General features: G+C 38.8%; 1 protein-coding gene across 1 annotated transcript in view; it reads right to left on the bottom strand.

Annotated features, from left to right (window-relative positions):
* Positions 1–13,975, bottom strand: part of UXS1 (UDP-glucuronate decarboxylase 1) — a 66,560-nt gene that overhangs the window by 8,377 nt on the left and 44,208 nt on the right. Inside the window, exon 10 of the mRNA XM_064439534.1 lies at positions 4,262–4,381. Coding sequence (XP_064295604.1) covers positions 4,262–4,381 — 120 coding nt within the window. The remainder of the gene's footprint in view (positions 1–4,261; positions 4,382–13,975) is intronic.

Genomic DNA, 13,975 nt, shown 5'->3' on the forward strand with positions numbered 1-13,975 from the left:
ATGAAAGTCCTCTCTAGCCCAATAATCTTCTCCTCACCATTCTAGAAAAAAATCCTAAGGAGAAACACCTGAGACACAAGCTCAATGTTACAGGAATGGAAAGAGATGTGCTTGCAGAGCCTTTGGCAAAGTATCAGTTCTTTGAAGGTCTTTTTAACTTTTGGGCATGTCTCCAGCAAATATAACCTTACGCATTTTGTTAACCAGAACTCTGCATATAGGAAACATTTTCAGGGATGTAGGACAGAGTGATGCTTTGTCCTCTCCTGGAACACTGAAAGAGGCTTCAGCATGCATGCAGCCAGAGGAGAGTGCCAAATATTTAAAGCAAACCTCAGACTCCTAAGATGTGGTTATGATGAGCAATTTTTAATCACTCATTAACAACAGCCAACTTCAGAGAGACTTCCAAATGTTAGTGGTCTCTAAAAATTGTAAAGAAAAACAGTGTTTAAAGCAATCAGGACCAAAAAAAAAAAAATCATGTGGCTCTAAATATGATTATCTGGGGAAATGGTAGGTAGAATAATTTCTAGAGGATATGTCTCCCAAAGCCACCTGTGCAGAACTGTGTCAAAATATTACACAGGAAAAAATAAAAAGTTTTCTCAGGTTATGTGCTGGCACTTTGGAACAAGCAAGTTGTTTAAGTTCAAACAGACAGTGAAGTGTACACAAAGGTATCAGATAGCTTTTTTTTTTTCCACAGTTTAATTATGTGCAGTACTAAAGTCCCTAGAACATGAATACTTAAATTCTGAAAGCTATCAGTAGGCATATTTAAGTGGTGAAAACACTTAAGTTTAACTGGGGATGCACACATCCTACCATCAACCTGCTACAACAGAAAAGCTTATTGGAAGGACAGAATAGAAAGCACATTTGTTTTCCTAGGCGACGGGAAAGACAATAGAATAGGTGTACATGCCATCATCTGTCACTTGGTAAGCCTGCTGCTCTCTGAGGCCAATTCAGAACCAAAAGAGTTCATGCATTGGATAAGACCAGGGGTTTAAGAGTTTACCCAATAACTGATTCTGAGAGAAATGCACCAGGAGAGCACACTGGCAGCCTGATGGACTCCCAAAGCAAACAGGAAGCAGATGTTATATATGTATATAGAGCTTCATGCTTGTTTTCTTTTACGTTTTGGGGTAAGTTTTACAGAACTAAGTCATTTGTGCATGATTTCTGCAGAGTCATCCATGTGGCTACCTTTCTGACATACAGGCAGTGGCTGGAAAATACAATGTTGTCTCCTCCTCCCAGTTTCTCTTAATAAACTCTTTACAATTGCTTTATATTAAAGCAGCAATGATCATATTTGCATAGGCTATAATCTCTTTAAATTAAAGAGGTTGTTTTCTCAATAGATTACGTACTCCATTTGAACAACTACTTTGAACCAAGAGACTGAACACATTCAGTTTCTAAAAAGATCATCAACACTTGGTACTCCTGTCAGACAAATTCTGTGATGATACATGGGTGAAATTTTTTTTGGTCTCAACTGCTGCTTATTGCTTACAATTAATTTTATTTGACCTCGTCAGCTAAACAACTCTCCCCTTAGGTCTTTTCTCATATTCAGTAATTTGATGGTTACTCCTGACAGGACATTGATGCTGGGCAAAATGTTCTATCTTATCCTCTTTACATTCTTGATAAAGTCTAGATACTATGGCATTTACAAATATAAAAAGAAAAAAAGAAAAGTTTTCAATATTCCCTCCCACAGCACTGACTCCAGACTTCTTTTACTGATGCTCTGAAATATCCCATGGATTGTACGTTTTGTATGTTTTAAAACAACATAGCCGATTCATATTTAGGCTTCACTAAACTTCCAGTTACTGTTCGCACTCTATTCTTGTTATAAAAATTACAGCACTACTTTCAATAAAACTTGAGAAACTAAGCACGAATGAAAAAGATGTTTGAGGCCAAATAGTGCAACCGCTCACTATATGCACTGGGGAACAAACTTGAAAAACGGAAGTACCTTCTGGCCCTCTGTAGGCCAGATAAGCTTTCTGAACAGCATTTAGAGGCTCGGACTTTATGCCCCAGGATGCCACCCTGGGAACATACAATACTGACAAACCAGTGTATGGTTACACTCATATTTTGATACAACTAAGTCCTACAAGGATCAAAAGTGTCAATGCAAGAAGCTCCATCTCCTTGTCTTACTTCTACTTGCTTAGTGTCTTGCAACAAACAGAACCAGCCTCAACATGCAGCTCTGGGGAGATGCCTGGGAAAGAAAATGCAACTCTTTCTGCAGGAATTTGAGTGCCTTTTTTCTGACGTTTTGAAATGAAAAAAAAAACCAAAAACCACCAAGTACTGAACTCATGTGGTTGTGCAATTCGCCTAACCAGGGCTGAAGAGACTCCTATCAGTAAAGACTAGGCAAGGTGGGCTCACTGGTTTTGTCAGCTACTGGAGTCTAAGCCTGGGCATCTGCAGTCTTAGTGTTGACTTATATGACACATGAAATGTCATATTTCCTTGTAAACAGTGGCCATTAAGTCACAGTCAGCATCACACAATTGCTACCATATTCTGAGCACTGGCAGTGCTTTGTAGAAAAAATTTAAATCTCTGGGGAAAACGCAAATCTTTAGGAGATGCGGTGAACACAGCATTCAAATTACTACAGGCTTTTTACTCTGAAATAACCGTAAGCCTAAACCAGAAATTTAGCAATGGTTAGGAGTGACAGGGTAGCCAAGATGCATCTCTGATAACATTAAAAAATAATAACAAATTGCCTAAGTTAACAATCACTGATAAAGAGCAAGCAAGTAAGGAAATGCTGACCTCCAGAGAAGACCAATCTTTCAAAAATTACCAGTGTACTTAAGCCAGGTGATGTGTGTTCCTTTGCAGAATATACACAACTTGAGCTTTTTTAATTTCTTTTTTTATAAAGAGGTCTAGATTTCACACTGTCAGTAGGGTGGTGTCTACTACCCAAGTTTTGCGGGGGTAGCCATATTTTGGCATATTACTGAAAAAGATTAAAGTTAGGGAAGATCTATCACAGGACACCAAGCTTCATCTTGCCTGGGCACGACTCATTCCCTGGTCTAGACTCTTCAATGTTCCGTCTAGTTTCAGATTTTGCTCTACAAGAGTCATGGTAGTGGGAGTTGCCACAAAACTTTCACCCTTTCCTCCTCGGATTTTCTGCTCCTTCCTAGAGGAATTCTGGGCGGAACACTGGATTTGGCAGCCTCCATTAGAAGGAATGCTGTCTCAATCTCAAGATAGCTGCCCTGTGGCGGTACTCAGCAACATTTTCAGTTATTTAGCAGAAGCAGTTGAGTGATTTCCTGGTACTTCACTCTTCTAATCTAGGCAATATTAACAAATACTTATATGAAATTTCTGTTGTATGTCACATAAACTGTAAATGTTTCCATGACTTCACAACTGATCTCAGATTTCAAACTACTTCTCCCTGTTTCAGGATGTCTCCTCATTTATTTTACATATCCTCATTATTTTATAACAGTAAACAAAACAGGATCAGGGTATAGGTCAGGTACTGTCTGTATTGCTACATTAGCAGCAGCACCTTTGGCAGAGTTTTGGCCTATGCCAGCTCTTGCTCTCCCAGACAATGTTGTGACATTGCTTAAGCATTACCAAGAGCCAAGGACCATTCACAGAAAACAGTTTGGATGTGACAACTTGCTTCAGCAGGAAAATAGCTGTACAGATGTGGGTCATGCCACACCAGTTTGTCAATGGTAACGAAAACAGTCCTGGCCAGCCTTATTTACTAACAGATGATGTTTCCTGAAAGCCTTTAACGTTACATTATACATGGAAAATTTAGGCTGATCTCCAAGCTTGCAAAAAGACATTTAGATGCCTAACTTCCAAAAAGGGTTCAGAGAAAGTTCCTCAGCAGGAAGAAATACCAAAATGTGATTCTGTAAGCCTTGTCATGCCGTGTTCCCATAGAAGAGTTGTGACAGTCAGAGATTCAAGTTCAGGATGACTAAAGCACTTTCTCAGATTGCAACTGGTAGCCTTATTTCTCTCTGGGAAAGGAACACCAATACCATCAACAGAGCACATCCTTGGGTATGGAGTTCTATACACTTGAGCTTCATATACTGGAATATTAGATTTTTAGAGCAGGGGGAATGTCTATGTTTTCTAAAATCCAGCCTCTTTCATAGCACATGAGGACAGGATATAAAGATGAACAACTCTTCAATGTCACTGACAGGTCATTACTTACTGTTAGTGGTTCTCCCTGGAGGGCTTGTAGGATAAAATTACTGACAACTCTACCATCATTCATATGCATTCGAGGACCAAAGGTATTGAATATTCTGGCAACCCTCACTTCAACTCCTTCCTGTAGGCAAAGAAAAAAAAGAATTGTTATTACCTTAATAAGAGTATCTTTCTTCCTAAAAGTGCATATTAACTCTCCCCTGTCCAAAAGCTTTCTTAAGAATCCCTCTAACAGCTTTAACAAGCATTGTTTTCTCACCATGAAACACTTCTAACCTCTCATCAATGCTAGCATACTTGCATAGTACTTCTCAGTATTTGTAATGCAAATTCTAAATCAATTCTAGAATAGCTGATGATTTCAGCACGCGCATTTTCTTCCAACAAGAACTTTTAAGATTTTTCAATAGTACCCTTACAAGAACAACTTATTTCACCTGGGACTTACCTACATTTGTTTTTTTTTTTGCACGTCTCCCAGTCACCAGACATAGTACCAAGGTAGCATTTCCAAAGATGAGAAAAGTTGAACACTTCAGATAAATATCTTTACCAATGCTATAAAGTAAGTGGCTTTGTAACCACAGCCACAATGTTTCTTAGCTCTCTGCTACTTAATTGGCTGTGTAAATACATGCATTACAATCCAGGTCTCTTCAATGGCTTAGTTTTTTTTCCAAGAAACATTTGTGTCATTCCCAGAAGTCCTTTCTGGAGGATATTTTGCAAATCTTCAAAGCAAAATACAACAAATATTTGAAATTGGAAACTGTCTGGAAAAAACATTTTAACACTGTGAGACTGCAGACTGAAGTAATTCCCCTCTAGGTATTTTCTGTGTATTGACACTTACTCATTTGGACAAGCCACAGTTTATGATAAAGCCTACTAGAAGGATGTTTGGCCTTTGGGAGCTGGAGCATGCACTTGGCTCCTGTTGACTTCAAAGCAGCATGGTATGCTGTAAACAGATAGATGTCACCATATGAGAGTGATAGCCACAAGGCAGGGAGGAAGGTGTCAACTTTAGCCCAGGCCTATCCATCCTCCTCATACGCCCTGGTCCTCCCCCCTTCCAGAAAAAGCCATCCTTGTCACAGGAAACACTTCTTGTCTGAAGCAAACTTTGTGCTGCTGATTCAGCTGAAGCAACTGAAGTCACAAGCACAGTGTTCTGGAATTGCAAACATTCAGTTATTCCTTCAGAGGATACACAGAACGTCTTGTATTTTCAATGCTTTTACTAAGGCTCAGACAAATGCTTGTCACTTTTTTGGAAGACAAGAGTGTGTGTGGAAGAGGTGTCTTCTTGGTACATATGTGGCTGAAGGCTGCAGCTCAGGCACTCTTCACTCAGGAAAGACCTGGAAACACATTTTTCTTGGAAATAAATGTAGCTTCATGTAGAAGAGAAATTTGTGGGAAAACCAGTCTTCTCTCTTGGATCTCCAAGTGATTCATAGGCAAATGAATCCTCTCAGAAGTTTTGTGAAAGCGATGGCATCGGCTTTTTACAGGTGAGAGAGTGAGAAGCAAAAGGCGCATTTAACACTTCAGCTATTACTTGGTGCTGAGAAATGGGAAACACCAAATAGTATAGGTAAAGCCCAACGCTCCCTAGTATGGAGAAGGCCAAACAACATCCAGTTCTGTTTAACTGCAGGTAAGGTTTCAGTTGTCGTGATCAAACTTTGTTTATATTTGCAACTAAACTGTAAGCTAACAGTAACCAGGGAGGTAACTATTGTACCACAGGAAAAGATACAGTCTTGGTCTTTGTCACACTACAAGCTTACATCCAAAACAGAGCCAAAAAAATAACCTCACAACATCCACTTGGCTGAAATGCTCTGGAACATGCAGAGGTCCCTTCCCATGCAATATGCATCAGTTGGGAATGTATTTTTTATTTCCTGTTAGCTAAAAAAGCACGGCAGTGTAACATGTCAAATGTACTTCCAGCAGCATATTACAGAGCCATTCCCAATGCCCTCACTGTATCTGGAAACATATGCTCTGACAGAGCTTCTCGTTCTTTCATTTTGCCCAGCATTCTATCTTGAAAAGGACAGTGACTCCTTCAGGGAGGGATTGTATTTCATGTGGGCTTTCCAGCTATTGCCATTAATAACAAGTATGGAAAATGAGGCACTTGGAAGCTGGCACTCAAGGTAAAAATAACTCATTAAACAATGCTGACCAAAAAGCCTCTCTTGTACTGCACAAGCTACAGCAGCAGCCTTGTTCTCCAGTATTGGCTGGAAACTGGCAAGGGATCTAGAAAAGAAAAACAACGCACTCTGTATAGGCACTTACTCATAGCCACAGTGAATTCAGTATTTCTTCTCCCTTCTATTTATTCCCCTCCCCCACTGTAATGTTGTCTTTTAAAATGACACTTTTTATTTATAGTGTCATCTATCAAACCCTTTCTCTGCAGCCTACTGCTTTGAAAAAAAATCTATTTTCTATGCAGCGGAATTTTCATTTGTGCCTATAAAACTGGGATCCATCTTCTCAAAAGAAACTCTTTCACAGAAAAAGAGATTTTGGAGCCAGTAACTTAAAAACTGTCCTAAGTTTCCTTTCGCCATTTCATGAACATCTCCTTTGAAGTGATCCTTCCTGCGTGTTGAGTAACTCTACTCTTTTTTGTATTAACTGCCTACAAATACTTACTGTACACTCTTACCCATGTCCTGTTACTCTCAATATCAACAACATGTTAATTATGATGACTACCTCCACTGCGTTCCCATTAGCAAAGTCAATTACTTCCCCAGATTTGTGACAGTTAAGTCATATATGATATTTTATTATATCCTAGAGAAAGGAAAAAAAACTTCGTTGGCCCACATTTATACTGCTAAACAAAAGAGAGCTTGAGACTAATCCCTGACACTGAGATCAAATGTCATCAACTGGCTTCTGTCCTCACAAGGTTTAAGGCCATCCCTTCCTACAGCAGATTAATCGGAGAGAAAGTTCCTTGAAAATCCAAAAAGGCAGTCTGGGAGCTAATAAAATGCAGCATTGTGGGCTATCAAAACACTTCAGTTTGCTGAATTATTGACTGGTATGGACACGTTCACACAGACTGTGCCTGTACAGATGGAGAGGGAAGACAGAAAAGATGCACAAAAGACTGTTATGGCTTACAGGATACCTCCTCTGAGAAAATACTCAGACTGCTCCATAGCTGTCAGTCAAAAGGTAGCATTAGGTATCCACTCTCCCCTGAAAAACAAACTTGTCCATGGCCTTCAGCATGAGCCTTTGCCACTTAGTTCTAGAGATCCCTGCTGCAGAAAGTATCAAGGATGCTGGGATAACATAATAATTTAAAAAGACATATTTTAACTTTATATGCCTTTTAAGAAAAGATATCTCCTTGTGTTGACTGTCTCAGAAAATAGATCAATACAGAATACAACTCAAATGTCAAGAGGCTCTTTTAACTGAAACAGCTTGAACATACACTGTGGCTGTAATTCATAAGGATATCAGGCAAGCTTCTCTTACCAGTGCTTCCTGCCTTGTAAAGGCTGTGGATCTATATTAACAGCAAGCATGAATTAGACCTCCGTGCATACAAAATCAGGAAAGGGAAAGCTGCAATTGCCTGCTTTCCAGCAAACTGGATTCAAAAAAATCTGCCAGGAAAAACCCAGACAGTTGCATGGATATCACTGTGACCTGATATAAGTCTTTATCAATATTTCAGCTAAAATTACTAAGACTGTTGTCTGCATCCCTTGCTTTATTAGTCACTTTCTTAGTGATTCATAATTTTTCCTCTGTGTTTCCAAGATCATTAACTAACTCAAAATTGCCCCCAAAACCCTGAATTGCAATTGCAGCAGAATTACGAGCACAGTGTTCACCAGGATCCATCTGTGACATGTTTAAGCTACAATACTCTACACTGAGGCTTGGTCCAAGGTATCGTATATATATGTACTGCCTATTTTATAAGCAAAATGAGATTAATTCCTGGTTACTAACAGCTTTTTAAAATTGTTTTTCAAAAACAGTGATGCCGAGATCTGCATTTCATAAAGAGTAGAGCCCCTAAACAAGCTAGGAAGGACAATCACAATCATCTGACTCTACTCTTAGCATACTGTAGGTCCCTGAACACAATGAAGGGATACCTCCAGTACTCTTATCTTACGGTGAAATATTACCATGCTTATAGTTCAACACTTCCCAGACTAGAGAAGCTACAACTTTCCCTTGAGGTCTCTTCATACCATTGTTTATACCTCTGCTAAAAGTATGTCCTATTTCTAGCACTTGCCTCAGCTTGAGTACCTCTTGTACATACTGCACATGGCCAATGCAAACAGCCACAGGCCTGTTCCACCAACACTCTGACAGGAGACGTTGCCATTGGGAAGGGATGTGAACCCACTTAAGCGCATCTATGCCTGAGTTACTACGATATACCCTTCAGACAGGGATTTTAATTTCAGTATTTTACTGTACAACATGGCTACTGATCGTGAGGTGGCAGATAACATAACCAGTGCCATAACACCCAGTGAATGAGAACAGTGTCACAGCTTCCAGTAAGGGTCAGAAATACATGCAAACAAACAATAATATAGAGGCCAAACAATGTCATTTTAGTCATCTGCATAATGGAGAGTTCTGCAGAGTTACACTCATTCATTAGTGTAACAATGTCAGTTACAGGTTGAAGAAAATGCCTTACCACTGCTTTTAGAGCAACTGTGGCTATATGAGGAGGATGCATCTTACCGACGAAAACAAGAGGTGTACCAAATTGAAAAGAACATAAGAAAAAACACAAACTCCACATCAAAAATGAATGCTGTTATGGATATATTCTTATTTAGACACCAGAAAAACTTAGTGAATTGAATCAACCTCCAAAAAAAGTTTAAAGTTTTCCTGACTTCAAAACTAAATTTGCACAACAGCATAGCACTATCAAGAACAAAGAACTGAGTTCTCCGATTACCTGAGGGAAATCAGAAGATGGGATTCTTACAGCACAAGGAAAGAAAAAAAAAAACAAAAAACCAACCTAACCTAGAGCTCAGAGACTAGAGAAAGCATTCAGACTTTTCTTGGGAAACTGCCTGTATTTGTTCAGTCCATGGCTTTGATAATCATTGCAATCCAGTCTTCTAACCTTGTCTACGGTACAGATTTTTGCAATACTTAACAGCACAGAGCATGTAGAAACAGTAGAGATACTACAGCATTAGCAAAACCACTGCTTCTGAATATGAGCCAGAAGCCCTGACAGTCTTTTCCTGCTTTATTTTCATATAATTTGGCAGAAGTGTTGCTGATTCAGTTCAGTTACGACAGAAAAAAGCCTCCTATTATATCCACACTATGTTTCTGTTAGGAAGTTCTGAGAACTCAGATAAACCAACACAATTTATAAACAGATACTTAAATAATGAAACTCTCTACTTACAGAGTGGCTCCTATTACTAATGACCCAGGGAAAGAACAGGTTGCATTTTAATAACACTGCCCTCAGATACTGCAGCACTTTCCTCCTGCTTTTCACCTCACTTCCTCCAACTGAATGTTAACAACAGATAGCTTTGGAAAGCTATATTCCACTTCTACATTTGTACAGGTCCAAACACAATGTTTTGGTTCAGGTGCAGAGCTCTTACACAGTGAAAAAATTATTACAGACAGCTCTAACAACTCATTAGAAAATATGCAGGTCCATTAATCCAACCAGCAGATTTTACAAAATGGCAGGACTATCAGAAGCACTGTATGACAGTAACTGGAACAAGCTGGTTTCAAAAGCTTAGCATTATTAAATCTCTATATAATTACAGTTTGCAGGACTTTGGCGAACTATGGGGAAGGATTTTTATCTGTGCTTTCTCTCTTCCAAAGTATAAAAGCCTATTTGTGAATCAATAGAGGAAAGCAGCACTGTTTCCTCTTTAGAAGTGGACCCAGTTAATCAAGATAAAAGAGACTAACAACAAACAGTACTTGAAATTTTCAATGGAACTGCCACATTTATTGAGAATATTAATATAACTCTGTGTGTGACCTCTCAGACTTTGCCAGGGAAAGGAATTATGGGCAATTTTTTTCTTCTCTTTCTGAATTTCACAGACATTGTATATAGTAACTCAGGTGGGACACTAGCTCCGGAGCTGACACCTGCACTTCAGCGGAGTCAGTGTCCTCTCGGTCAGCAGTGAGATGAGCTGTAGCATCTCAACTCTTCTTACCTACATTAGACGCACTGCTCAAGGTGGCTGACTGCCAGTAGCACCTCACACACTCCCCTCTCCAACCTTGGCATCACTACTATTCCTGGCTGTGAAACTCCTACACATGGCTTCTAAAAAGCTAAAGGGATCCATGGTATCTTTTACCACTACAATTTAGCTTTGGCCTGGTATACCTCCAACAGAAACTACCACCTGTGTCATTAAAGGATTGTTTCCTGGGCTTTTGACTATTGCCCTGAGGAGGTGCAACACTTCCTTTCTTCTCCCCCTATGGTGTCAGAACCACAAACAATTCAATTCCATTATTCCACAAAAAGCAACAATTCTGCATCTTTTCTTAAGCAAACTGCTAACAAACTTAATGTGACAACACCAAAAAAGAATGCTGCATGCTTAAAAATAACCTATATTGAATATCAAGGAAACAACGAGTGGTAACTAGAGAATACAGGATAAACTCCCAAAAGACATTAAAGCAAACTGCTTTAATTCAACATAGCTATTTGTTTTCTATCTACTTACCCAATAACTACCCAGTTATCCACAACTCAGTGCCTCTTCAGTTGCAAAATCAATCAACTGTTTTCATTACCCCTACATTTTACATCAAGGCTTTTTATGATTACTGAAACCAACTCAATTTGTGAATTAAAGATCAGGACGAAAGTACAACTCAATATAAAACAGAAAAACACCCCAAGTGCTGCAATTGCAATTCAGTTCTCCATTTTAAAAATTTCAACATCGCTTTATGTGTTATTCTCTCACATTAATGTAATAAACTTCAGCTCTAGCATGTCTTCCCTTTCTTCTGTTACCTATTAAGATTTTTTTGGCACCTTGGTTCTTCACAGTCCTGGTATAGAATATTCTATAAGGCAGAGCAAATCACTTGTCCGCTTGAAGAAGGTTACACTTAATATTTAGTCATGATAACTCAAGTCACACACGTGTATATGAAGTGTATGCAAAAGCATAAAGCACTGAAAGAACTAGGAAGTGTAGGCAGAATAGTAACAAAAATAAGAGTACAGAATGGAGAAAGTAAAGAGATTGACATGCTGTTATTATAAGAGAGTTTGAAAACTATGCCTTGCACCTTGTTAAGGCAAGTGAATAAACTGAAAAAGGCTTTCCAGGAGGGAGCACTAGCAAGCACTGAAAAAGGGATGAGGGGAAGGGAATTCTGAAGAACCCTGAATCTGAAAATGCAACTTAGTTCCCAGATGAACAGGGCAAGGAACTAAAGCTTCCTGTGGCTTGAGAAGAGTTGCAGAAGCAGGTACTTCCACTCCCACTAAGGAGCATGGCTGACCTATGCTCCCACACAAATTGAAGGAGGGAGAGCTGGTCTGGAAGCCTATAGCAAATACCTTCTCAAACTACACACTCAGGTGGGATGGCATGAACTCATGTACATGCTTTGAGTTTGTGAGCCCTACATTTCTCCTGCAAATATTGAAATCCCCACCTCTCCTTTCAAGCAGATGCTTGTATATTACTGAATGCTACTACTGCCCTTGGACTCTTTGATAAAGAAGTACTGCTGGGCTTGTTTAAAGACAGCAGTCATAAACAGGAGATAGTCAAGAAATGCTGGATTCGTAGAGTCAAAATAAGTGAACAAAACAATGCTGCCAAGCAGAAAAGGGTGCACACCATAAAGGTCTTGGACAGCACAGACTACTGAGGAACTCTGACAACTATGAATAAAGTGTCATAATCCTTGAATAGATTCAAGAACTGTTGTGATTCAAACAGCCGGTCAGGAAATATAATGTAGAAGTTAATTTTCATATTTTTTTGAAACATGAGTGGATATATAAGGTACCTAACTATGTGCATGATAATGGAACACTCTGGAAGAAACTACCAAAAAAACCCCCAGAAATAAGTTTGCTTATTTCTTCTTTTTATTGAAGCTGAGAAGATTCTGGAAACATTTTAGCCTGACATCCCACAAATCCAATTGTTTTGGGCTAGGTCACTCTTGACTGAAAACCCCCTTAAAAGCATAATTCTTATTTTCGTAGCAGTAGTCAGATTTTTCCACTAGCAAAAGTTGACGTTTCCTCCACTAATAACAGTGTATGTTCTGAATTCTGGAGGGAGAAAAAAGCTCAACAGTATTTCAGAATATACCTGAAAGTGGGACAAGCTAGGGCAGACTTCACTAACCCATAATAAAGCACAAGAAATATCTCACAGAGCTGCCCCTGGGACAGAGAGCTCATTTGCATCACGAGTTTTCATTTATGTACATGTGCATTGCAGTTCCATCTTACAAACCTTTACTATCCTTTGTAAATCCTGCATAAAATTTGACTCATCCTGTGGCTTTAAGATACAGCCCATGATTTTCAAAATGACCTACAGTCTTGCCTTTCTAAAAGAATACTGCAGCATGTACCACAAACTTGCAAAAAATTCAATACCCTACAGCACAAGGATTTATCATAAAAACCACAATATTCAACTGCAAATGGATTTCCAGACCCGTGAGGAATATTCTTGTACAGAGGAGCATAGAGGACATCATCCTGAACAAGAGCGGTACCCCCATATTGTACCTGAAATTATTTAAGAGAGAACAAAGAAGACATGAACCTCTGCCTTTTCTGTCTGGCAGAAGAGATATGAGAAAATTGCTACAACTTCTGTACTAAAATACCATCCCTAAAGTCTTACCACTTAAGGTTAATTCTTTTTACGAGCATTTTAAAAGCCCTTAGTAGCTTGTAATTTAAAGGTTTAAAATTCTACAGAATATACCACATTTGATTGATTTATACCTTTGTATATTAAGGCTGCAAACACCAAGAAAAAGTAATACGATTTTCTTTAGTATGCCACATTTTCTAATCGGATAGTCTCCCAGAGACTAGCTGAACAGCAGGTAAATAAAATTCACATACAGGTAAAGAGTCAATGCTGGGTTAGTTAGCTAATGATGAGTTTCTACTTTTTGATATGAAACCCATAGAAACTGGCATGTATCATTTCACGTGTGTGTTTTAAATTGCATTTTATCCTCATGTTCCTGTATTTGCCTGGAAAAAGTGCATTACATAGCTGGGAATTTTTATCTTTCATTAAGGGCTGTATTTATACCTACATAATTTTAAGACACTTCTAAAATAATTGAAAATACGTTGCTCCTATATGGGTACTCATTAAAGAACTTCCTCATTTTTACCTACATATTCTGATTTCAATTATGCTCATTAAACTTCCCACATTTATCAGTAACAGGCCTATTCAGAAAAGCACTCAACACAGGACCAACTTAAACCAACTCTGTTATCTGGCTCCCAAATTAATAAGGTCACCTCAGTTTAATCTGTCTAAAAACTACTTATGATACTGAAAGACATAATATGTCTATCAAGAAGACTAAAGTACGTTTTCTTGAAGAACGCTGCTCATCTGAAAAAACAACAGATGGGAGCAATAAGGCTTCTACATTA

Source organism: Phalacrocorax carbo, chromosome 1, assembly GCF_963921805.1.
Source record: "Phalacrocorax carbo chromosome 1, bPhaCar2.1, whole genome shotgun sequence".
In the NCBI taxonomy this organism is placed as follows: domain Eukaryota; kingdom Metazoa; phylum Chordata; class Aves; order Suliformes; family Phalacrocoracidae; genus Phalacrocorax; species Phalacrocorax carbo.